This window comes from Nerophis ophidion, linkage group LG03 (genome assembly GCF_033978795.1).
Source record: "Nerophis ophidion isolate RoL-2023_Sa linkage group LG03, RoL_Noph_v1.0, whole genome shotgun sequence".
NCBI classification, from domain to species: domain Eukaryota; kingdom Metazoa; phylum Chordata; class Actinopteri; order Syngnathiformes; family Syngnathidae; genus Nerophis; species Nerophis ophidion.
The window spans coordinates 73,419,270-73,447,094 of record NC_084613.1 but is presented as its reverse complement, the minus strand read 5'-3'; the positions used below and the strand labels follow the sequence as shown (position 1 = coordinate 73,447,094).

At 39.4% G+C, this 27,825-nt stretch overlaps 1 protein-coding gene across 1 annotated transcript in view; it reads left to right on the top strand.

Moving 5' to 3' along the window:
* spred1 (sprouty related EVH1 domain containing 1) overlaps positions 1-27,825 on the top strand; it is a 99,647-nt gene that overhangs the window by 47,344 nt on the left and 24,478 nt on the right. Inside the window, exons 3-4 of the mRNA XM_061896041.1 lie at positions 15,991-16,159; positions 26,737-26,783. Coding sequence (XP_061752025.1) covers positions 15,991-16,159; positions 26,737-26,783 — 216 coding nt within the window. The remainder of the gene's footprint in view (positions 1-15,990; positions 16,160-26,736; positions 26,784-27,825) is intronic.

Here is a 27,825-nt window from a genome sequence, read left to right as displayed (position 1 = left end):
TCCCACACTCAAGTTGTGACGTCATCCAGTCATGCCTCGGAAAAGTTTTGACGCCCTTTCTCTAATTGAACAAGATTTGACTCTGTATTAAAATTATGTTTGAGTTACCCCTTGGCTTTGTCTCCACCCTTCCATAATGTTAAAATTCAAGGTTTAGGATATCCTGTACAATTTTAATAGTTTAGAGCTGAGCTATTTAAGTCATTATTTTAAGTGCCACACATGGAAAAACTTTACTCCCTTCTCTGTTGTGTATAGTGCAAGGTTCCTCCATGACCTAAAATGTTTCCTTGACGAAATGGCTAATATAGTCCTACATTGAAACACAAGCAATGGGTTTATACGGGTCAAAAATGCTCTATATGACAGAAGTGCTCTGCTGTTTATAAAAACCTACTTAAGAAAACACGAGTCAAAGATCCTTAATATCAGCGATATTAAGGATGGCATGTGGGCTAACTGGGCAGCGAAACATTTTGTAAATAACTACATTGAATTATATCTGAATGAGTTTCAATTATGGCAATTGTTTTGTTTAGTTTTTCAAAACTTTTTCAAAAAAGTTCTGGTGATCACTACTGGCAGTTGCAAAAATCAAAGTAAGGTATTAAACTCTCACTGGAGACGCGGACTTGATAAGCCTACTACTCAGGACAATACAGAGACAAAGAAGAAACTAAACTGATGACAGGTTTTGTTGCTTCCATACTATTCTTAATTTTTGAAATAAAGTTAATGACATCAAAGGCTTTGTTGCAATCCCCGTCCAACAATAGTTATTTGGCAACCACAAAACCAACTCTAAAGCACATTTCCTGCTACCGGTCGATCACGCAGGCGGTGTCGGTCGATTGGCAGGCTTTAAAAAAACAATAAAACTAAAAATTAGCGATAATCAATCCTCAATATGAGATCACCTTTGTCACTTGATTGACATTCACAGCACCTGAGAATCTTGTAAGACGACTAATGGCTGCTACAAGCTCAATATACAGAGGGAAAAAAACGACAGGCAGGTACGCTAAAAATTCAATAGACTGTCTTGCCATACTTGCTGTCAAAAGTGTAAAGACTAACCGCACAGTTCCTGTCTTCACAATAAAAAAATCTGCTCCATCCTGCCTGTGCTAACAAAATAAGGGTCTTAGAAAAATAGCGCATACAAGCTAGCAAGCTATGGAGTTTCCCTTTAATGTAGTTCTTGTAAAGTGTATAAAAACGAGTATGTAGACTGGACAAATACGCTAAAAACCTACTATTTTCATGTGGTATTGGAAAAAGAAGAGGACTTTTCTCTCCCCTCCACAATATAAATTCGAACTTTACATCAACTGTAAATCCTATTTGATTACAATCATCAGAATAAGGTTATACACCAACCTATAAAATTGTCTTAAAAAATAAGGGAACCTATACAAATCAAATCCCTTTCTTATTTCTAAATTGACACTTGAGACAGGTTTAAGCTGTTCAATTTACAAATGTGTTTCTGGCTAAAATAAATAAGTAATAACGTCCATAAATAAATAACGTTAATTTGTATTTTGTAATAGAGTTCAGACGTTTTCCTTAAAGGTGCAGATCGAATCGAATTGTGCTTAATCAATTTATATTCATATGAGTCTAAAATCGAATTGATTTAGGAAATTGGTCATGATATCCAGCCTTATATGAAAGTTATCTTCTGTTATTAGGATCTTGCTACAAAGATCCCAAATTTTGAACTGAACTTGTGTGCTGGTTTGATATCAAGGCCCTTGGGCCACCTGTTGATTAACCCTGGTTTAGAGTCACTCAATCAATCAATCAATCAACGTTTACTTATATAGCCCTAGATCACTAATGTCTCAGGGCTGCACAAACCACTACGACATCCTCGGTAGGCCCACATAAGGGCAAGGAAAACTCACACCCAGTGGGACGTCGGTGACAATGATGACTATGAGAACCTTGGAGAGGACTTGATGTAAAAATGATCCACTGGATGGTGTGGGGATAATGAAAGACTAAACTAGTTGTGAAAGTGCAGTGACGTCAGAGCACTGTGGCAAACACTGTGACGTAGAGACTCTAGTGGCCTTTTAATGCTTTGACTTTGGCGACTTGAGGCTGCCTGATGTCTAACATCGCCTTTGACTGGGAACATTTTATGTGTTTTGTGTTCAAGGCCTTCTGAGTGCTTTACTGTGCTAGTGTACAAATATGTGTGTGTGTGTGTGCGCGTGTGGCACAGGAAAGGGTGTGACGGGAATGCTATAGTACAGGCCTGGGCATACACATGGCTCAGAGACCCCAACGACTGTTCTGGGAAGTGGTAAAACACCCCGCTTGTCGCCAACGTCTACCCGCTCTCCACCCCCAGTCGCCACAACAAACACATGGCCATATGTAGGTCTGTCAGGATGCCACCCAGTACCAGAGTGCCTGGCATAGACCGCAGCGCTCTGATGACTGTTTGAGGGCATTAGAGCGATGAGTCCAAGAAAAATAACAACCGCAGACAATCCCACAAACGACTAATGTTACTCATACGAGCCACTCAAGCATGGCATTATCTGTTCTTGTTGTAAACCATCAGCAGGTTGACTATACAAGTCAATGAAATGCTGTAATTACATCTCCCAAGGAAGTTGTTTGCTTTGGTGTGGGTTTCTCAGTTTGTGTGCAACTTCCTGGTTACAGTTTCAGAAATATCTACACTAAAGGACAGTTTTTTTTTAATAACACTTGGAAATCAGAGCAAATCGGAACCCTCTTTATTCATCGAGTATGTTAAACACTAGGAGTCTAACGGTATTGTAGATACTGCGGTATTTCAGTTTCAAAGTTTTCTAACTAATACCATGTCACCTGACGGTATCAAAGAAAAACTTGGTGTGTAGTTTTTTCCAACGCTTTAGCGTAGGCCCGGTCTAAAAATAAACGACATCTCCTAGAATCCTCTGCGTAGTGCAGGGCGCCAAGGTGGGGGCGTAGAACGCCGTAAGCAGGAAGTGATGTTTGTACCGAGTCGATGAGAGGAATTGTTTTTGTTTACATTTCCTAAAAATGTCATCAAAATCTATCCATAACTATTTGAGTTATGTTGCTAACCAACAGACAAACAAACCCTAGCAAAAAAATTCAGGGTTTCTCCTAGATTGCCACTATATACTTGGTGGTGGGGGCGTGGCTAGGGACGGGGTCCATTTGACATAATCATATAAATGACATGACTATTTTGATTTGCAATGATGTATATGTTTTTTAAAAGAAAAGCTGAATAAATGTTATATATGTTTAAACACAAATATTAGTGTTATTAGTTATTAATAATACCAATGATAACATTGACATTTAGCATTTTTTCCTATATAATCAGAATCACAATCAGCTTTAACACAAGGAATTTGACTTGGTAGACCTTGCTTTCTTTATTCAATGCAGTTTCAATGGTTGTTTTGCTGCTCATCGTAAAAGGTAACGCAGGCTACACTATATTCTGCCCTCCCTGAAGGTTGTAATTTAGTTTGCCAAATATGTAAACATTCCTTTGAATTAGGGCTGGGCGGTATTGCTTTTTTTTAATATTGCGATATTTTTAGGCCATATCGCGATAAACGATATATATTACGATATTTTGCCTTAGCCTTGAATGTACACTTGATGGATATAATCACAGCAGAATGATGATTCTATGTGTCTACATTAAAACATTCTTCTTCATACTGCATTAATACATGCTACTTTTAAACTTTCATGCTGAGAGGGGAATCACAACCAAGTCAATTGATCAAAAGTGTATTTATTAAAGTTATTAAGCAATGGCACAAACATTGAAGTCATTTCCAAAACATAAAGTGCAAGATTGTCAGAGACATTTTAAGTGTCAAATAAAAATGAGCTGCATAATAAGAAATCAAATAGTATTCTTCCTTCACTAGATGGTATGTAACTAAGGTTATGAAATTCTCTTCATTCTCTAGCGAGTGACTTTACAAATGATGCTACATATTAGCAGTAATGCTACTTTTTATAGCAACGCTTCCCCCCCCACACTTGACAAATTACGGTTGTCTGTTCGACATATTCCCATTTGAAGCCGAACCACCGCCAGACCATGGAAACCCTGCTGTTTTTATTGGGAACTAAGTCTTTCTTCATTTGTTACCAGATCCGCAGCATCTTTCTCTCGTACGGCTACGTTAGCAGCTAACGTTAGTCACGCCGCTACCTCTGTGCCCCTCGAGGGCGTGGACGTATGTGACGTGTGACGTGACAGTTTTTGACGTATGTAAGAATGTGCGCCTGCTTGTCTGCGAGAAGGAGAGACAGGAAAGAGCGAAGAGAGCCTGAAGTGTACGCCCGCAACTAAAAGTCCTGCGTAAGAACGTATTCTCGATTATTACGATATAGTCATTTTCTATATCGCACAGAGACAAACCTGCGATATATCGTATATATCGATATATCGCCCAGCCCTACTTTGAATTAGATTTGAAAATAAAATTTTGATATATTTTTCTCAATGAAGTCACTGTAAACCAGGGGTGCCCATTACGTCGATCGCGAGCTACCAGTCGATCTCCAGCCAGGCTTTTAAAAAAAATAGACCTAAAAATTAGTGATCATCAATCTTCACCAAGACGTCACTTAAATGACATTCACGGTACCGGAGGGTCTTGTGAGATGACGCTGGCTGCTGCAAGATCATTATTATGAAAATATGGCCGAGAGGAAGGCGAGAAACACTTTTTATTTCAACAGACTCTCGCGCCGTACCTTCCGTGAAAACTCTAAAGGCCGACTGCACATTTCCTATCTTCACAATAAAAGCCCTGCTTCATGCTGCCTGTGCTAACTAAATACAGAGTCTCGGAAAACTGGCGTGCACAAGCGATCCCTCAGAAAGCTGGCGTGCACATCACTTGTGCACGCCAGCTTTCCGAGACTCTTATTTTGTTAGCGCAGGCAGCATGAAGCAGGGCTTTTATTGTGAAGATAGGAAATGTGCAGTCGGGCTTTAGAGTTTTGACGGAAGGGACGGCGCGAAAGTCTGTTGAAATAAAAAGTGTTTCTCGCCTTGCTCTCTGTCATTTTTTCATAATAATGAACTGGCAGCAGCCAGCGTCATCTCACAAGACCCTCGGGTGCCGTGAATGTCAATCAAGCAAGCTACGGAATTTGCCGCCAATGTTTTTCTTGTAAAATGTATGGAAGCTGGATGAATTAGATGCCAAAAACCAACCACTTTCATGTGGTATTGTACAGAAAGGACAACTTTTTTTCTCCTCCATTTGAAAATGTGGGCGTTATCATCATTACTGTCTGATTCCAATCAATGCAAGTCATCAGAATCAGGTAATACACAAACTTATATTCTTGTCTTTGTGAAAGAAAGACATCTATATGTGTTACACATGCTTGTATTATCATTAAACACATTTAACTTGTTTACAAAAATGTCTCTTTCATAAATAAATAAATATAAATGATATATATAAATGAGGTAGATCCCCTCGAGTTGGTCAATTGAAAAGTAGCTCGCCTGCAGAAAAAGTGTGGGCACCCCTGCTGTAAACCCTGTAACAACACTTAGGCAAATACATTATATTTACACATGAAGTGCACAAACATGTAGGAATCACGTTAGATTAATAATATAATTTGGAATCTACTGAAAAAAGCAACACAATTAGGTGCCGTAATGACGTGAGCTTAATCCTTATGTACAATGGCCTAGCTCATAGACAAACCAACTCAAATTAGCATGGCCAATTGCAGGGCACATATGGCCAAACATTCACACTAACATTCATATTTATGGACAATTTACAGTCTCCAATGAACCTAAAATACATATTTTTGGAATTTGGGAGGAAACCGGAGTGCCCGGAAACAACTGAATCACGCAAAGGGACAAATGCACACTTCACACAGAGACATCTAAACAGAGGTTCAAAGAAGCACATGGTGTAGTAATGTCAAAAAAATTAAGGTAGTTCACACCGGCTTGAACAAGTAATGCATTAATGATCCTAAATTACTTTTCTCTTCATCGTTCTCTCCTTACTTTTATCAATCCATTTCGGTGTGCGACAAGCTGATGCGCTTCTGACGGGCGACTTAGAGCAGTGGTCCCCAACCTTTTTGTATCCGCGGACCGGTCAACGCTTCATAATTTATCCCGCGGCCCGGGGCGGTTGATGGGGGGGATCCTTTTTTATTTTTATTTTTTTTTCTTTGTCATGAAAAAGGGACGTTTTTGTCATGAAAAAGGGAGTTTTTTGTGGTTGGTGCACTATTTGTAAGTGTATATTGTGTTTTTTATGTTGATTTAATCATAAAAAAAAATAATAATAATAATTATTATTTATTTATTTATTTTTTATTAAAAAAAATTCTGCGGCCCCGGTACCAATCGGGTGGTTGGGGACCACTGACTTAGAGGATTGTTTTTTTTTTTTTAAACAAAGCAATGAGGAAGGTTTTTATGTTATTTGAGCTATTTTTTAAACTTATTCTAGCCAATAGTACGTAAATAATACACTATACCAGGGGTCGGCAACCTAAAATGTTGAAAGAGCCATATTGGACCAAAAATACAAAAAAAAATATGTCTGGAGCCGCAAAAAAATGAAAGCCTTTTTACATACAGATAATGTGTCATGAGATATAAATTTAATTATGAGGACTTATAGGAAAATAAATTAGCTCAAATATAGCTACAAATGAGGCATAATGATGCAATATGTACATACAGCTAGCCTAGATAGCATCTTAGCATGGATTAGTTTGCAGTCATGCAGTGACCAAATATGCCTGATTAGCATTCCACTCAAGTCAATAACGTCAACAAAACTCACCTTTGTGCATTCACGCTCAACGTTAAAAGTTTGGTGGACAAAATGAGACGGAAAAGAAATGGCATAAAACACGTCTTAGAAAGTCGGAGAAACTACGGTGAGTTCAAGCACCTGCCAATATTAGTAGGTCAAAACGGCGCTCGCCAAATACTCGAATCAGTGAGGCATATTTAATAAAAACAGTGTGCTTTATAACAATTAGGGAGGTTTGTGTCATGGTTGTCCTCCGACAGAAACTATATTAAAACAAAAAGTATATTTTTTATATTTTTTTCCCCTCATCTTTTTCCATTTTTCATACATTTTTGAAAAAGCTCCAGAGAGCCACTAGGGCGGCGCTAAAGAGCCGCATGCGACTAAAGAGCCGCGGGTTACCGATCCCCACTCTATACGGTAGTTCCGTTTATACAATATATCACTCAATTTATTTTCTGGTTTAAAAAAAAAAGGGTTACTATTTTGAAGATGTGACGGCATTAATCCTGCCGTGGTGTTGTGCCACGATCGTTTAAATATAAGGGAATCCCTGCTCTTTGGCAAGAAAGTCTGTGTTCTGCGAAGCAATACTTTTGTCTAAAGCGTTTCCAAGGCGACACAGAGCCATCCCATCGCACCACATGGAGGTTATCACCCCAAAAAATTTTGCACGCAGCAAAAATGGAAAAAAAACTGAAAACCTCAATCCATCCATCTGTCTTTCCACCACTTGTTTTTCTCGATGTCGTGTCGCGGAAGGCAGCATACTCCGAGGACAAGTCGCCATCTCATAAACCATCATCCAGAAAAGATATTTAAAGCCAGCAAAGCCAACCATCTGTTTTTGAGGTGTTTACATTATTAAAAGTTAAATTGTCAATTATTCTTTTGAGAAACCACATTTTCCAGACTGATATAGAAATTTCTACTGTATGAAAAATAGGTTATTTACGAAAGTGCCATGATAAGGAAATTAATATAGGTAAGAATATAAAGCCTTTTTATTGTCAATATAAAAGATAAAAGGTGCTTCACAATGATTACCAAACAATTGCCTATATGAAATTAATCTGTAATTGGGCTGCAGCTATCGATTATATTATTAATCGAGTAATCTTTTGATTAGTTTGTCCAATGAATCGATTATTCGGAAAAAACACTATATCAATGTGTATACTAGGAAATAGAGTGAAAATAAACAAACATGTTTCTGCTTGCTGGAACCTTCATTTTTTTTTTCTGATAAATACGCATCATCAACATTAGAATTGCACTTTTAACATGTGTGCATTATAAAATATGAAACAAAAACACCTCTGTTATTTGTTACACAGATCACAGTACCCGCAGGCCACCGCTCTCACGTGTGTTCTTTGGCAGTGGCTGCGCCAAAAAAAAAAAGTTCCTTATATTTAAAGTTCCCTGCGGCCATGTGGTCCCTTTTTGTATGCATTTTTATTACTTGTACTCATTAAACAATAAATGGAAACAACATATTAATTGATTTACCAAATTAATCATGGTAACCCTTATAAGTAAACAATTACAGCATTCATTCCATTGCACATGTAACAGTCCATTTTCATACCATAAAAATTATCCAAAATAAAAATAAAAATAAATGTTTTACCCAGCTTCAGCTCACTCATCTTCCTATTTTGGAAATGGATAGATTTTTTAAAATCTATTTTTAATGGGTATTACTTTTGAAAAGCATACCTCAGTTTTAACATTTGCTTTGTGTACACAAACCAAAAAGTAATCTAGATTGTGTATGCACATATACATATATATATACATACATATATACTTGTTCTTATGCTTTCTGAATTCACTATGTTCACTGTTCGCTGTAAATATCCTACTAAATAAGACCTACACTGTTTCAATGTCCATTTCTCTGATGATGCAATTGTTGATGACTGAAGTGCTGATATCAACCAAACCTAACCCCACCCCCCGGATCGTAAATCATGTAAATACTTCAATGTATATACTCCAAAGATTAACTTGTGTGATGACTGTATTATACTGATAGTATTTATTTGTACCATGAATTGATTAACGTGGACCCCGACTTAAACAAGTTGAAAAACTTATTCGGGTGTTACCATTTAGTGGTCAATTGTACGGAATATGTACTGTACTGTGCAATCTACTAATAAAAGTTTCAATCAATCAATCAATCAATCACATTGGGCAGCAAAAACAACCTTGTTAAAAGCTCCTGTAGGTTGAAGTTTTTGTTGTATCTTGTTACATTTTGGTACTTTGGATTTCAAAGACATTTTGGATCTTGGATGAATTTGCTTTCACAGCTTTTCAGATCCATGATCGTCGTGTTAACTTATTGATAGAAACCTTGGCTGAGTCCTCTGAAGTTCTCCAAATAACGCTGATGTTGTAGTTTGATTCTGTTTGTTGTGTCTAAACAAAGATAGGCTAATCTGTGGAAAGAAGGCTATCACATCTTTCCCATCCCTGATCGTAACTTGAAGTGACTAGTGTGAGTGTTACAAGCTGTACCAGTGACATGGTTGGTGTCCGTGAGAATGGGATCCGGGCAAAATGTATTCCGTTAAAATGTACGGCAATGGGTGGTGAGGGGAGGTGGTTAGGATCTGACTGAAAAGCTCAGCGGTGCGGCACAGAGTGTACCGGTGATGACTCAGCTGGCTCTCCATATAGCCACCAATCTCTCTCTCTCTCCCCCTTTCCGTCACTCCGACTCACTTTAAAAAAAGCTTGACCTAATTGGTTGACAAGTTCTTACGACACCGGCTCTGTAGCAGAGCCTCCTTGCTCATCTCAGCATCCCTCAGTTTGTTTGCAGCTGTGATTAGAAATGCGCTTTCTTTTTGGACTCGGGCTCTCGATACGTGCATATTTTTGGTTGTTTCTTGGTTTATTTGTTCAGCTTAAACATGTTGTTTAATATCTGTGAGGCTATCAGTGTCACCCAGCTTTGTAAAGCTTCGTAGCGCCACCAATGTTGCAAATGTCACATTTATCTATGGAAGCTTGTGACTCTGTAAACACAATCAGTGCCTTGTGCTGTGCAAAGAAATCTTGGTGAAAGAGATGCCTTTGCTTAAATTGTGAATGATTACGCACTTGGCTGGAAAATAATCCTCAAAATCACATTCATCGATCCTGCACTAATGTATTACAGGAGTGTAATCACCATTTAAAGCTTGTCTTCATCTTCCTCTCAGCCTGCTGTCCCGCACATCTCACCTACGACTATCTCAAGCTCTGTCCATCTCCCAACATGGCCTGCGTCTCATCATTGCCGTCTTTTAGCCACTGCCTCCCTTGTCTTTCCACATCCGCCGTGGAATGCAGCATTGTGTATCTTCCATCCATTGCAACACATGATACTTCCTCCTGTGTCAGGTCGCGGGCCTTAGCTGTGCCACTCATCTTCCCTGCTCCGGCTCCATTCAGTCTCACCTCCACAATCAGCCCCCAAAGGCACAGACACCCCATCCTCCTGCTTTTTATCACCCGATCCTCCTGCTTTTATCACCCCGTCTTTCTCGGTGGCCATCCCTCTCTCCTTCCAGCTTAATCCTTGGCCTGTCTTTTCTTTAAAGGCAGAGAAAACCCTTCAAAGGTACACTTCCGCTGATGGCATAGCTCTGGTTGTGTATTCAGGTTCCCTGACTTAACTGACTTACCAAATATGGACTGAAGTGTTGGATACATTTCTTAAATCAATGAAGTAACCAAACAGTGGTCAGGGTAGTTTCCAGGATCCTACAAGATGGTTGTAAGTGTAGCCTAGAACACACTTTGAAACGTACTTAAAGGTAAGCCAGACCCTCTTTGTTCAACATTAGACACACACACTGTTCCTGCTGTGCAAAAAGGAACACATTTTGAGTTTCATTCACGACTTAATTCCTCCTTCCATAGTAATCCACATTAGTTTTAAAATGTTTTCTTCCAGTTATGTTTATTCATTGTAATCTGGAAAAGGCAAGCAATTCCTGCACCCCTCACTGTAGTTACTGTTGCTAGGTCCGTCAAACTTTCCGAAAACATGTAGCTGCAGCTGTTGCATCCATTATATCAAATATTGGGATGAGAAAATAAAATAAAAACAACATTATATTAATTTTGTAGTAGGATTGTGTGCATATATTTGTGTTTTGGAAACAGAACGATAAAAAACGATTTACCTACAACCAGTTTGGATCACGATTGTCACTTTGCAGAGATTGACCTAAATGAAGCTACAAACCTCTGGGCAGAGGAGCCTTTTCCTATCTGCTCTGCGGTCGGCAGTGTTTGTACTTCTACTTTTCTACAAGTGTACCAAACCGGGCAATTTCAACCTATCCCGCACTGAAGTATAACAAAAAAATCAAAGGAAATTTTGGACCCTTTTGTAAACAATAAAAATGTGTACTGTAACGCTTAGTTGTAAGAATCTAAAAGATCTATTTCCATTCTGTCAATATCTTAACTGTACCACTGCTTTAAAGAGTTCCTGCTGAATATGAGCATTGGTTTATGAACCTGACGTAGCATAGCCTCCCTAGGTAGCAGATGCTTTTCATCCATTTGGATCGCGTGTTCTCCCTCTCTCACGCATATTGCCACGCCCAAAGCCTCGTACCATTCACACCACCGGTTAAGCCACTTTTTTTGTGCACCTTAGTCTTAACCTCAAAAGACTGTAATGGCTGCCTCTCATTTCACATAATCTGCCCTAGAGGAAGGCCAGGAGGTGGCTCAGTATCCCTGATTAATAATAGGCTTTGGAAATACAGTCGCTCTCTTACCACACACTGTTTGACTGTCTGCCTATGTAAGCCAACTCAAAGTCTCCCACCCACCGCCACCCCACTTCTGCCTTCCAACTTTTTAACATAATCTGTAATAAAACCTCGACCATTTTAAATATGTTTTACAAATTATCCTCAAATATATGTGCAATTATTGGTTTGTTTTATTTCAGAAACTCAGGGCTTATGCAAAAGGTTCCCTCTACGCTCTTGTTTCATAAGAATTATTGAATGGGACATGTATAAGCGACATAAAGTGATAATGTTCGTCTGAATCTGGAGCAGAAAGGTTTGCTCACACACCTTCAAATTTTCCTATAAGCAACCTAATATTCATAATTGTTTTGATGTCACTGTTGATTTTGAAGTACTTGCTGGCAAAATGCAATAGGATCAGTCAGGATGGTAACAAGCACTGTGATGCTGGAAATCCTACTAAAAGTTTAACTAATAGAGAAGTATTTTAGAGTGAATCAGTGTGGGCCATTAAAAAAAGAGCCATCTACTGTTCCTTATGCCTTCATTTTGTTGTGGACCGCCACAAAAATATTTGGTGCTACTGTGGGATATAACAATAGACAGTATGACGATAAACCGCCGTAAAACTGTTAGTGTTACAGCAACTGTGAGTTATAAAGTTAAGTTAAAGTACCAATGATTGTCACACACACACTAGGTGTGGTGAAATTTGTCCTCTGCATTTGACCCATCCCCTTGATCACCCCCTGGGAAGGGAGGGGAGCAGTGGGCAGCAGCGGTGCCGCGCCCGGGAATCATTTATGGTGACCGGTGACACCACTCTTCTACCAATGAAGCAAACTAGCACTAGCGATCTTAAATACTAACATGAATACAGGAGACATATTAATGTATTTCTCCACTTCTCCACATAAACCGGATGTGACACGCCCTTAAAACACTTCAACTTTTACGGAAGAAGATAAACATAAAACACTCAAATAAAAATAATATGGCTTTTAGGTAGCCAGAACAAAATTATTATGACATTTATTCTGCCAAGTAATAATAGACGACCGCAAAGACCCTGATCCAGGGCACACAGCGAGGGTCCTCTCGCCGAGGAACCCATGAGCCATAGCCACAGCAGCCGTGGCACACCACAGCCCCCAATGCAGAAGGTTCCTGCAGAGGAAACGCTGTATATAACTCTATACAACTAAAATATATTGAGAGGATAAAATAAATGAATCTAATATTTTAATATGATATAATGCAATTATTAAATTACATCAATATTACATAAATATGTTGTTAAAATAAATAAATTGGTATTTGGTAAATAAAAGCTAAAAAATACTTGATTTGAGGCAAAAAGATATGAGTTGAATGCTAAGTTAAAAAGGTGGGTCCAAGTTACAAAAAAATATAGAATGATTAAGAATATGAATTAAATGCTAAGTTAAAAAGATGGGTCTTGAGCTTGTTTTTAAATATCGTAAAATTCTCTCCAGCCTTAAGGAACTCTGGCAGACTGTTCGACAAATGGGATGTTATAATGGAAAAACGCCTCCTCATGGGCGTGAGCACGGACTTTTGGAATAATTAGGAGCCTGTAACCAGGAGACCTCAGGGACCGCGAGGGCTCATTTGATAAAAGCAACTCAGAAAGATAGTAAGACCCAAGATCATTTAGGAATTAAAAAATTAAAAATTATTTTAAAATCAGTTTTACAACTCGTGGAGAGCAAAAAAAACGGTGTAATATGGGCGCGCCTTTCGGTCCTCGTTAGCACACGAGCAGCTGAGTTTTTGGAGTAAGTGTAGTGGTTTCGTACTTTTTTTAGGAAGACCAGGGCCCCGGCTATATTTTTAAGACGACAAAACCCTATTTTAGCGAGGCATTTAATGTGTGGGATAAAAACAAGCTCAGAGTCAAAAATTACACCCAAATTCTTTACTTGTGAAGATGGATTAAAAGAAAGTGACTGTATTTTTGGTAAACGTTTCTCTCTCGGGGCCTCAGGACTGATAATTAAAACCTCAGTCTTGCCCTGATTAAGCTGGAGTACGTTTTTTGACATCCAAGATTTATTATCTAAATTACAGTTCAAAAGCGCATCCAATGGTCTTGTGAGAGACATACAGCTGTGTGTCATCAGCACAACTGTGGAAGTGGATTACATGTCTATGATGAGCTCACCAAGAAGGAGCATATACATATTAAAAGGAACAGGGCCTAAGTCTGACTATTTTGGGTACACCCCATGTCATTGTATGGTGTTTGGCGGAGCATATTTCCATACCTACCATGAATCTTCCATATGTGAGATAGAAGGTGAACCAGTTGTGCACAGTACCAGATAGGCCAGGTTGACCGGGTGTTTACGTCTACTTAAAAGAATAGTGTGGTCTACAATATCAAAGGCTGCGCTTAGATCTAGTAGAGCCAGCACTGAGACCCTTAGTGAATCATAATTTACACTTAGGTCGCTTAAAATCTTTAAAAGAGCTGTCTCTGTTCTGTAGTTCAGTGATTATATGCATGGGTGTATGTATGCATATCTGCTAGTGTATGTACAGTATGTTTATACGTTTGTTTATATAGTGATAGTGCGTTTGGAGGTACCCCGTATGTTTTTTACTGTACTGTATTTGTGTATGTACTGTATGTGTGAGCGTTTGTATTTATGTAAGCGGGTATACACTTTTGTGTGTGCGTACGTATGTATGTATATATTTATAAATAATTTTGTATATATTATGTATGTGTGTTTGTATGTACAATATATTTGTCTCCCAGTATGTGCAAAGAATGGCCCCAGCCACCTAAAGTAGTGTAATATGGCCACTAGGCCACCTACTCAGTGGCCTAGTGGTTAGAGTGTCCGCCCTAAGATCGGTAGGTTGGTAATTCAAACCCCGGCCGAGTCATACCAAAGACTATAAAAAAAAAAATGGGACCCATTGCCTCCCTGCTTGACACTCAGCATCAAGGGTTGTAATTGGGGGTTAAATCAACATACATGTAAATGATTCCCGGGCGCGGCATCGCTGCTGCCCACTGCCCCCCCTCACTTCCCAGGGGGTGATCAAGGGGATGGGTCAAATGCAGAGGACAGATTTCACCACAACTAGTGTGCGTGTGTCAATCATTGGTACATTAACTTTAACTTTAAAGAGGTGCCAATTATATGCAATGTTTACTAGTGAAATCATACTATTGCAGTAAACACACGCTAATGTATCTGGTAGTAGTGTGTTGACAGCAGTAAAACTATTAAATAAAAACACAATTGTTTAATATTATTTATTCCAATTATTTTAGGTCAGCTTCTTATGCCTAATATTTTCTCCAATTTTATACAGAAACTGACATTAAACGCTATAAAGGTTGTCTGTTCAGTGTTTGCACTGAAATTATGCTTGGGTGAGGAAAGCAAGGGAGATTTGCAAATGTCATATTGTCATGCTTAAATAAAAACTAGTCTTTGATTATTAGCTATATGTTTTCAAAAAAGTAACAAAAAAGGTTAAAATGATACAAAATGAGCTGAGCAAATTTGAATGTTATCCACATCATTTTACATCCAAATTCGGTTTAAGTCTAAGTTGCAGGCCATTACAGTATAACCTACTCTGTTTTTCACAACTTTGTACAGATACAGTAATAGTACTGTAGATGTTTTTATCTGTTTCTCAATTCTGACAGCCCAAAACACTGCATTAGTTAACCATTTAGCTTTAGCTACCAGTTCCATTGCTGACATTTTGGTTGTTATTACATGAAAACAGTTGATACGAAGCACACTACACATTTTGCAAGAAAACACCAAATGACAAATCTGAAAAATGACTGTTATGATGTTTACTAATATTTTTTTAATTTAGTTTACCAAAGAGACTCTTCTGGTGTATTTAGTGTAACTAACTATTTTCTTTTCCAATGTGAAAGAGAAGTCAATACATTTGTATAATTACAATTAATTCCGGCCTTCTGATTTTTCTCATGTCTTTGTACGTTTTGGTCCATATGAATATGCAATAGTCTTAAATTATATTCATTATGTTCTTTAAAACTTAAAAAGTCTTACATTTGACCTGTTGAAACCTGCAGAGACCTTGTAATAACTGATTATTGTTTGCTGTAATGTGGTTCCATCAACATCCAAGCACTTTTTTTTAATGTTGTTTCCAGGTAGTTTAACAAATCAACTTAGCTATTAGCATGCCTGCTCCTGGCTTGCTCTCGTGTGTAACAGGTTTATCCTCGTCCTCCTCATGTCATGGCAGTGTTGCTAATTTAGGGACTTTGTTACAATATTTAGCAAATAGGGCCTTTTGCCATAAATACAATGTTCTTTAGCTTTGTGCAACGTCTTACAGGCAAACAACTGACTATGTGTGCTTCCTCTAAGGTGGTGCTGGAGTGTGTCCTGCAGGAAGGTCTGGTATACAATAAGGTCAACCCCATCTTCCACCACTGGAGAATCAACAACAAGAAGTTCGGACTCACCTTCCAGAGCCCTGCTGACGCTCGGGCATTTGATCGAGGCATACGCAGGGCTATTGAGGACATCAGCCAAGGTGGGTTTTTGTGGCAAAATTTTAACTTCTGCATGTTAGCAGATGTACATTACCCATCCGCAAGTGGCATGTGTTCCTTTTAAGGATGCATTAAGCACATTAGTGACATTCATTATGCTGTACATACTTATGTGTTATCTTGTTAGGCCCAGCTGCAAATACAAACTTACTGCTTCCTGTACTAAACCAATGGGCGGTTTGCGTGCTCTTTTACAAGCTGATTTGCTCACTGTGGAAAGAAACCTTCAATCTATTTATTTTCCTTTTAGTTTTGGAAAAGGTGTGGTTTTCTTTGTTTTTCTCAAGCTGCTGCACTTTCTCTAAAGTCTCACATTTTGGGAAAAAATACTGTATGAAAGAGCAATTGTATTATATATCAAGCAGGCACATATTTTGTCTTTTTGTCTTTATTTGTTCATGTCTCTAATTTAGGCCTTGAGAGGAGAACCAGGATCAATTGCCCACGATAGGACATACCTTGCATTTACATTCAGTTTTTAATCATCAATCACCTCCAGAATCAAACAGTCACCACCAAGTTTCATCAATCAATCAACCAAATGTATGTATATAGCACATAATCACAAATGTTTCAATTAAGGCTGAGCGATAAGATGATATCAAAGTATATCACGATGGACACGTAATTGATACCAATAAAAAATGTGTTAAATGTTAATGTTCGGTCATTTTCGAGCAACACGAGAAGTGATCACTTATCAGTAGGAGTGACACGCTTGCAGCCAATCAGGTAACTGTATCAACTAACAAGGTTGGTTGCGCCATCTTGTTGTCTCGCGATTTATTCTTTGCATGGAATGAGAAGAGAAACTAAAAATGAGTGCTGCACAGAGCGAATAAATTGTCGAAAAAACAGAAAAAGTCACATCGACAGTATTGCAGTTATTTGGATGTTTTAAAACAGGCCATAGTCAGACTAATGTGGTCTGTACACTATGCAAGGCGCCCATCCCCACCAAGACAGTTAATGCCACACCACCTTTGCCGCACTCACCCTTTAGAGCACAGCTGTAACTTCCTGGCGGTTTTTCTAGTTAAAGTTAAAACACCAATGATTGTCACACACACACTAGGTGGGGGGAAATTTGTCCTCTGCATTTGACCTATCCCCTTGTTCAATCCCTGGAGGATGAGGGGAGCAGTGGGCAGCAGCGGTGCCGCGCCCGGGAATCATTTTTGGTTATTTAACCCCCAATTCCAACCCTTGATGCTGAGTGCCAAGCAGGGAGGTAATGGGTACCATTTTTCTAGTCTTTGGTATGACTCGGCCGGGGTTTGAACTCACAACCTACCGATCTCAGGGCGGACACTCCAACCACTAGGCCACTAAGTAGGTAATGTGTTGCGATCCGCTACTCGGATCTTCACAGTTTGTTGTTTTGTTCTCTTGTTTGGTATCACTCTCAGTCATTTGACTGCTTAGTTTCTGTTCAGTCTGTTTCGATGGTTTCTTATTAGTTAAAGCTGCTACTCTCGGTTCCCGCACACCTGTTACACTTGATTACTGCCATATATAAGCCTGCCTCTTTTCGTTGTTCATTCTGGGACTCTAATTTGCTTACATGCAACAAGTGACGACTGCTATTTCTTCTCCGTACGTATATTCACGCTAAGCCTTTATCTTATTCTAGCTCTCACGCTAATGATTTGTTTTTCCCTTTTGTGTGCCTTCGTGCCAATTTTTAGTTTTTCTGTTTGTATTCCTAGCTTCTATGCTAGCGCCCTTGGTTTGTTTTTCTGCCTTGCTCCAGTGTTTTTGTTTCTTAGCCTGTTTTGTTACTTAATAAATTCATTAATATCTTACCTCTTGCCGATGCATTCCTCGAGGGACAAACCCAGCAGCGCTGTGCCGACCAGTCGTTACATAATGGTTTACATTTTCACATTTTGCACTGTTGTCACACTTTTTTAAGCATTTAGTGAATTATATTTATATAGTGTTTTTCTCTAGTGACTCAAAGCGCTTTACATAGTGAAACCCAATATCTAAGTTACATTTTTAAACCAGTGTGGGTGGCACTGGGAGAAGGTGGATAAAGTGTCTTGCCCAAGGACACAACGGCAGAGACTAGAATGGCGGAGGCGGGGATCGAACCTGGATCCCTAAAGTTGCTGGCACTCGCTTTACCAACCGAGCTATATCGTATTTCTTACTAATTTCAATTTCCTTTTTTATGCACCTTATATTTAAGGGGTTATTGTTAAGTGTTCAAAATCTGATTTTAGAATTTTGTTAACATTGATTGTTTTAGTGTTTTCCATGGTTGTGTTGACGTTTCCTTTCCTTTTTGCCTTGCTACCCGAGGGCTTTTATAATCGCAGGAAGTTTACGTTTTGAATAAAAATAAAAATGTTTTATTTTCGATAGGACACATGAAACATCAATAATTAAAAATAATGTTTTATAAAACTATGTTTTATTTTCGATAGGACATATGAAACATCAATAATTAAAAATAATGTTTTATAAAACTTTATAAAACATTATGATAGTTTTTAGCCTAAGTATCAAAAGGATTCACAAACTCACAATGACACCGGAAAAGGGTGGAATGCCATCTCCGGGTTGGGGAGGAGACCCTGCCCCAAGTGGAGGAGTTCAAGTACCTAGGAGTCTTGTTCACGAGTGGGGGAGGAGTGGATCGTGAGATCGACAGGCGGATCGGTGCGGCGTCTTCAGTAATGCAGACGTTGTACCGATCTGTTGTGGTGAAGAAGGAGCTGAGCCGGAAGGCAAAGCTCTCAATTTACCGGTCGATCTACGTTCCCATCCTCACCTATGGTCATGAGCTTTGGGTCATGACCGAAAGGATAAGATCACGAGTACAAGCGGCCGAAATGAGTTTCCTCCGCCGTGTGGCGGGGCTCTCCCTTAGAGATAGGGTGAGAAGCTCTGCCATCCGGGAGGAACTCAAAGTAAAGCAGCTGCTCCTTCACATCGAGAGGAGCCAGATGAGGTGGTTCGGGCATTTGGTCAGGATGCCACCCGAACGCCTCCCTAGGGAGGTGTTTAGGGCACGTCCAACCGGTAGGAGGCCACGGGGAAGACCCAGGACACGTTGGGAAGACTATGTCTCCCGGCTGGCCTGGGAACGCCTCGGGATCCCCCGGGAAGAGCTAGACGAAGTGGCTGGGGAGAGGGAAGTCTGGGTTTCCCTGCTTAGGCTGTTGCCCCCGCGACCCGACCTTGGATAAGCGGAAGAAGATAGATGGACAATGACATACACTGATCCAAACCCATATCCAAACAAGGAAAACTCAAAAGAACCCGGCTAGAGAAAAAGAAGATACCTTAGGAAAGGACCAAAGATGTAAGGACCCAATCGATCTTGTGTCAGTATAATTATTGATTTGTTACATTAATAATGTAGGTGTCCAGTCCATCTTCGGGGCTCAGCAAGATGAGCTACACAGAGACGTCCACTGCAAACACTTTTTTAGTGTTAATTGATACATTTAGAAGGTGACGTGTCTTTGTTTCACAAGTGCAAAAAGAAGTGAACTACTGTCAATGGGATATAAAACAATACAACAGTTTTAACTTAGTGAAGAATAATGACACCCCATGTGTCTTTCTTTTTTTTCCTAATTGTCTAAGAAGTGTAAAAAGAAGTTAACCACGGCACTGACTGAATGAAAAAAAAAATGCAAAATTAGAGTATTCTATGCTAATGCAGAAGTCTTTAGTGTGTCGAGTATTCTTTTTGTACATCCATTGTCAATTGTCAATGTCCTGGATTAAATGTGGCTTTTAGATTTAAAATCTGAGATTGAAAAATCAGTTTTTAATCGTGAACATGGAGACTTTAATGGTTTTGTTATAATTGTTGGACTAAAAATAGGTTCTCATGAGGGTGCTGTGTTTTAATATACAGTACACCTGCACGTTAAACACTTAACTCTCAGCTGCAACAGGGAGATTGTGACTCTCCCTCTCTATCTATCTCTCTTTCTGTTCTCCTCTGTGTCCTGGCATCCTCTGTGTTCTGCCACTGTTGTGTAATGCCTCTCCTCAGCGCAGACAGACAGGTTCCTCTGTATTCCTGTTGCATCGCTGCGCTGCTGGACCGCCATGTGAATGTCTGCGTGTGTGCGCGCTAGTTGTGGGCGGCGGCAAGAGATGGAGGTGGTGGGTAAGGGGGGGCTTATGTTGTGTTGGTAGGCAAGAGGAGATGCTCTGCCCTCTGTGAATGTGCGCGCACATGCGTGTGTATGAGTTATGCAGTCCTCTGTTGCCATGGTAATGGCGGGCACATGGCGCAGGCAGCTTCCAGAGTCGTGCTGCAGAGGCTCCCTCTCTCTCTCTCTCTCTCTCACCCAGTATTGAAGAAATACCTTCTCCATGTGATTCAGACTGTAGCTAACACTAGTCACATACAAATCTATTGCTGTGTCTTCCTGCTGAATGAAGACATGCCCTTTGAGCGAAATTGCTGTTTTTGTGCATGACCGTAACTCTGGTGTGAATGGAACATTACGATTAGACATAGAGTAGTGGAGCTGTGTCTTTGCTAACCTGAATGAAATCCTGTTTGGTTACATAAGCTGTATGCGCCAATTATATCAACCAAGCTCTTAAGGTTTGCAGCATGCGGAAATTAGTTTTAATATGCACGCTGTCGGATTTTTTTTGTCAGGTCACATTTCCGGTTATGCGTGACACAGGAGCGAGGTGATCAGACAACCGCGAGGCTGGATGACTCATAAGATTTGACAATGAAGGGATTGGAAAGAAGCAGCAGTAACAAGAATTATTCCGAATGTGTAGCTTGCGTGCTATTTTGTGCTTTACTGTTGTGTAGCTGCCTATAGCCCATAATCTTTACCTCTTAAATGACTTTACTAAATTATAAGAAAAGACTAACCTTGGAGTTTTTGGAGGACATATGAATGTTAACTGGCTGTCCAGCTTTGCGCAAGCAAACACACTGCAGGACTGCTTGTATCAGGGTGCTTATGTTGTAGATTTGAGAAAATACTTGTTTTTTGCTGATATTGGACCTTTTTCCCATCTTGTCTGGTCTTTTGGACTGTCTTGCTTTTTAAGTAAGCGTTCAAATTTTTTTCTCACCTTACATTTTTTTGCAATGCCCTAAAAATACTTGAACTATAGGTTGCTGTAGGCAAGGACAATATGGCTTAAATATATAATCTCAGATTTTGATAAATGTTTTGTTTATTTCAACAGAACCAGTAGATTTAAATGACACTGCACACACTGCATCTTACTTTTAGCAATTTTTTGTTTAAATAATTTTGTTCTTTTAAGACCAGATAAAAATGTTACTTTATATGGAATTCAATACTTCTGTCCTGAATAAAATAGACCTGTTAACAAAAATGTAGCATTGCACATTTCATGCAAATAAATAACAATTGCCAACATTGACATCAATAAAGTGTTAACTTAAAATTATTGAATAAAATACATGAAAATGTAATATTATTGGTTGCATGCATATTAAGGCTGGGCCTTATACCGGTATAATAGATAATACCAGTATATTTTATAAAGGGATATATATTTATTGTGTTTCTGTAACGGCGATTTGCGGGAGTCCAGCAGACAACAGAGCTGAGAATGGGTCCAGCGTGTGTGAAGGGTCTTTCGTGGTCCGGAGTCTCTACAGCGCATTACCGACATTGACACCCCGCCACATTTGCATTCGCGTACAGCCGACATGCCTGCACCGTAGCTCCGGCGGCTGGTGGAGGCTGCTCTTTACTAACCAGCGGTTACACAGAAGATTTAACAGAACAGCCGTCAGAGCCGACAAACTGCCGCTGCTAACTGCTAAAGCGAATGAATACAGTTCAGCTGAAACCCTTGCGGATGTCACAGGTCACACATATGTGAGAGTCCCTAGGTATCGCAAGATGGGAATGAAGTAGAATTAAACGGGAACATTATCACAATTTCAAAAGGGTTAAAACCAATAAAAATCAGTTCTCAGTTGCTTATTTTATTTGTTAAAGTTTTTTTCAAAATTTTACCCGTCCCGGAATATCCTTAAAAAAAGCTTTAAAGTGCTTGATTTTCGCTCTCTCGAAGCCACTGTCTATTTTCCTAGTGTGACGTCATACAGTGCTGCCAATGTAAACAAACAATGGTGAATAGCACAGCAAGATATAGCGACATTAGCTCGGATTCAGACTCGGATTTCAGCGGCTTAAGCGATTCAACAGATTATGCATGTATTGAAACGGATGGGTGGAGTATGGAGGCAGATAGCAAAAATGAAGTTGAAGAACAAACTGAAGCTATTGAGCGGATAGCTATTGACGCTATTCGGCCATAGCATGGGTGTACCTAAAGAAGTGGCCCATAGCATGGCCGAATAGCTGCGTTAGCAGTGCCGGTAAAATGTGCGGACCAAACGATCAGGACTTTCGCATCTTGTGACACTGGAGCAACTTAAATCCGTCGATTGGTAAGTGTTTTTTTCGCATTAAATGTGGGTGGAAGGAAACGTAATATAGTTTCAAATGTACATATAGCTAGCCTAAATAGCATGTTAGCATCGATTAGCTGGCAGTCACGCCGCGACCAAATATGTCTGATTAGCACATAAGTCAACAACATCAACAAAACTTACCTTTGTGATTTCATTGACTTAATCGTTGCAAATGCATCTGCAGGTTATCCATACATCTCTGTGCCATGTCTGTCATCGCCGGTAAAATGTGCAGACACTCGGGCACATTCAATGGGGGTCTGGCGGAAGACACTTTTCGCATCTTCGGGCCAGTGGTGCAACTTGAATCCCTCCCTGTTAGTGTTGTTACACCCTCCGACAACACACCGACGAGGCATGATGTCTCCAAGGTTCCAGAAAATAGTCGAAAAAACGGAAAATAACAGAGCTGAGACCTGGTGTTTGTATGTTTGAAAAAATGAAAATGGCGCCTTTCTTACCTAGGTAGCGTCACGTACTGATGTCATCGCTCTGAGAGCCATAAACAGAAAGGCGTTTAATTTGCCAAAATTCACCCATTTAGAGTTCGGAAATCGGTTAAAAAAATATATGGTCTCTTTTCTGCAACATCAAGGTATATATTGACGCTTACATAGGTTTGGTGATAATGTTCCCCTTTAAGTAAAGTGCTGGTGAGTAGGGAGCCTGCCTGTGTTTTTGTATGATGGTAGTACGATAGTCTCTCACATGGGCGATTTGGGTTCAAGCTTTGCTCGGTGGAGTAGGACAAAACAACGCAGAAAAGAAAAAGAGAATACAATGGCTAGACGAAGCTGAGCTCATTGTGATTGACAGCTATGAACACCAATTATTGCATTCCGCTGTCAAAATCAGGGCCCCTTAATGAGTGGGGCCCCTGGGCTTTAGCCCTGGTCAGCCTGTGCATTAAGGCTGCCTTTAGGGATGAGAATTGATTAGATTTTTCCGGTTTCGATTCTGCCTAACAATTCGGTTCCTTAACGGTTATCTTATCGATTCTTATTTGGAGAAAAAAAAAGAGTTGATTAGCCTCAATTTTGTTTAGTTTAGAAGTAACATGACCTTACAAAGAGGCATATAAGAAAACAAACTTTTTTGTAAATAAATAATTTAAAATAATAATTTTTCTGTAGAATTTAATCATGTGCAAATTAAACAAGAATGTGACATTTAGTAACGTGTGATATTAACTTATTACATACAAAGTGAGATATGTCATGTTATTGGTTATAAAGGGGCGGTATAGCTCGATTGGTAGAGTGGCTGTGCCAGCAACTTGAGGGTTCAAGGTTCGATCCCCGCTTCTGCCATCCTAGTCACTGCCGTTGTGTCCTTGGGCAAGACACTTTACCCACCATACTCCCAGTGGTTTAAAAATGTAACTTAGATATTGAGTTTCACAATGTAAAGTGCTTTGAGTCACTAGAGAAGAGTGCTATATAAATATAATTCACTTCCCAATGTTGATGATTATGGTTTACACTTTGTGAAAACTTTGAATTGAAAATCTTAGAAAATGTAAGATCTAAAAAACTGTCGGCCATAATGATCAAAATTATAACAAATGAAGGCTTGGCATATCTCACTTTGAATGTAGTAAGGCAACATTACAGATTAGTTTCCCATTTGAATCGCTGACATAAATGGACTTTTACACCATATTCTATTTTTATGAGTTTCACCTGTACAATATAATGACTGAGAGGACGTTCGCTTGCAGGAAAACATGCAACTTTTCTCTGACTACAATTTAACAATCACCTACCGAAAATGCAAACTTTTGACCACAAACTTAGTCGCTGCTCGGTGACATTTGTCTAGCGGCAGACGTGAACTGGAGCTGCCCGCCTCGGAACCAGTCAGAATCTGTTTTTCGTCATGTTCATCCAATTGAGAAGGCATTCATTTCAATTCAACAAATAATAGCGCTCATAAGATAGGAAGTGTTAGTTAGTACTTGTTGTATTCAGACGACATGCTAGTGTTACTGCTGCTGGGATTAGATAGGAGCGTTTAAAAATGTGACTTTCAGTTATAGTTAATGCATGCTGTGTGTTGAAATGTTTCAGCGTATTGCTTGTACCTCCTCGTCTTGATGAACGAGCAGCCTTATAATTATTACAAACAGCGATGTTGCAGTCTTTTCTTGTAAAAGGTAGTCAACATTAGAGCGTTTTTTGTGCCCTGGCTCCACCATTTTGAGATCCGACGTCACAACACATGTTGCAAAATGATGTCATCTCCACCCGGCGGGAAGGATAAGATAACCGTGTTCTGGTTCAAAACTGGTTTTCCGTTCCCATCCCAAGCAGCCTTTGATCTATTTTGGTCCATATCACCCAGGCCTAATGGAAATAAATAATCAAGTAAACATTGAGAGGACTATAGTTTCAGTTAGGGGATAAATGCAGGCTTTTTAATTCACACATCTTGGCGGTGTGCAGCGCAACTGCTTTAGTGATCATTCTCCATAGTGCTTCTTTCTCAGCATACATGGTATCATCATACTGTTTATACCAGGTGTAAACAATTACCCTACCTGATTTTTAGCCCGCAGTTTGTTATTGCAGTCTTGGTTGCCTCGTAAACGGTTGTATTTCCTGCACTCGACATTTGTTCCACACCTGTTGCAGTAAAACTAAAGAACTCACAACACTTTTCGTTAGCGTTCGCATTAGCCATGTTTTGCTAGGTGTGCTCCACTGTGCCGGTAAGGAAGTAAGAAGATGGTGCAAGCTACAGAAGCTCCTGAGCAAGAAAAAGTATGCTGAAGCAAGAGGTTATTTTTAAATTAAATTGATTTAGTTTTTTTTAAATCGCCTTGTTTAAGGTTGCTGTGAGGAAAATACATTGAAGGAATATATTGCTTAAGACAGTGTTTCTTAACCATTGAGCTGGGGCCCATTGTAAGGCTGCGAGCACTACCGAGAGGGCCAACAAAAAATATTTGTTTGTCAGCTGTAGTTCGTATGGGCCGCAGCGGTACTCAGTTATAATACACTTTAGTGCACTTCAAAGTTTTTGAAGTGCAAAAAATATGACTAAATTGGTGAAACTGTATTTTAATTTGCCCTTTAATTGTACTGTCAGTTTATATTATAAATATTGTTATCCATTATTACTATATTCAGAATTTATTTTAGCACCGCGTAATTGTGTGTAGAAATATTTTTTTGTCGGTGTTTGAGTCCCATCATTTGCAGTATATTTGATTAATTTTAATTTTTTTAGTCAGCCTGACCTAAGCCTTAATAATAATCTTTGTGATTAACAAATGGTTTCCTGTCATTTCAGGTTTAACATGTAAAACTCAAATTATTGAATATTAATCAAATCTGAAGTAGGATTACTAATTCAGTGTTCATATTTGTGTGGGCTCCGGGTCCCTCTCTCATTCAAATGTTAGGCCCCAAGGTCAAAAAGGCTAAAAACCCGAGGCTTAAGGGAAATTGTTGAGTCCCATTTTAACTGCTAATTTCAACCCTGTAGTTGCACACGCCCAGAATAGAAGTCAAATACAGAAGTTGGGAATGTGTTCACTTGTAAAATTTGTCAAAACACCTTAAGTTAGTGTAAAAAGTAAAAAAACGCACCACACGCATAGCTCTCCATCATCGTCCCAGCCAGAATGAAAACGCCCAAACGCGGTCACACAGATAACCAGAAACCAGAAAAGCCATCTAATTGTATGACGTGTGTGTGTATTTTGTTGATGTTTTTTTTGGAATCGGGACTGGCACATGGTGTGGTTTTAGCCAAGGTCGGGTTACATGATTTTCGGCATGCATATTTCATGAACTTCCATGCGCCCCACTGACACAAAGCAGCTTTCGTTTCCCCATTTAGGCGACGGGGCGGAGGGAAGCACAAGTCTCGTCTCTCAATTCTGACTCGACGAGACTCGATCTGTTTGTTTAAGCCTCACTTAAATAAGTTGTTTACGTCACCCTGCGACAGTCAAAATGTCTTGATTAAAAAACAGTTTCAATCCTTATCATAATACTGATGAAGTGGCTTAAAAGCAGATGTCCTCAGTTAGTTGCATGTTTGTGCAATTGTTTTGGAAAATCATTCCAATAATTTTTTTTTCTTTTTTTCCAGGCCGCAAGCCATTTGGTGAAGGGGATGCTCCTGAAAATGGAATACCAGTGAGTTATTTCCTATTACAGTCCTGCTGATTTATTACATATCATTTATGTGCGTTTAAAGTGAACCTCTGTGACATCATTATTTTAGAGTGTAAGTGTGCAGGAAATGATCAATTATTAGATGCATCACAATTGGGACGTGAGCAATTCTGAATCGATGAACAAACATCCATATATGGATGATTTAAGTTTGTTGAATAAAGTAATTCAGATGATTCAAAAAGGTCAATCCAGTACAGAGACACGCAAAGGAGGAGAAGAGAATTCACGCTAACTGCTAAGCTAGCTTGAATGTGAAAAGAATAGGTGTGTCGTACACTTTCTAACTGGAAACATGTCTACAGCAGAGAGTAACCAGCTATGAAGAGGGAATTAGATAGTAGATTAATAAAAATGTCAGCAAGGAGAATAATATCCAACAACAAGGATATGACTGGGTAGATTCCACACACTTTTTTCAGCTGAGCTCTTATGGCGACCGGGTGCAAATTGTTGCTTCCCAGGCTGCTATTGTGCTTACATACGGTATCTAGTCTTCTATACTGTATGCACACAGTATATCTATGCTGTGCGCAATCATACCCAAAAACCGAATATATATATACAGTATATTACGCCTTACGTCAACATCCAAATAATGAGTCTTATATACGTCTTATCATTATTTAAATGTAATAATATATTTACAATATAATATTTAACGCTGCATTAATAATCTATAATTACATTGTAGCTCCTGAATCATAATGGAATCGTGAGGTGCCAAAGGTTCCCTCCACTACCATTGGTAATTTAGTTTACAAGAGGTCTGTGTATTATCAGGTGTTCACAAGCTTTAATCAATCAATCAATCAATCAAAGTTTACTGGTATAGCCCTTAATTACAGATGTCTCAAAGGGCTGCACAAGCCACAACGATATCCTCGGCTCAGATCCCACATCAGAGGAAGAAAAAATTAAACCCAATGGGAACAACGAGAAAACTTGGGTGACCAGTGCAATGGTTGTCGAGTGGATACGGTTAATACCGACTAATGCATAA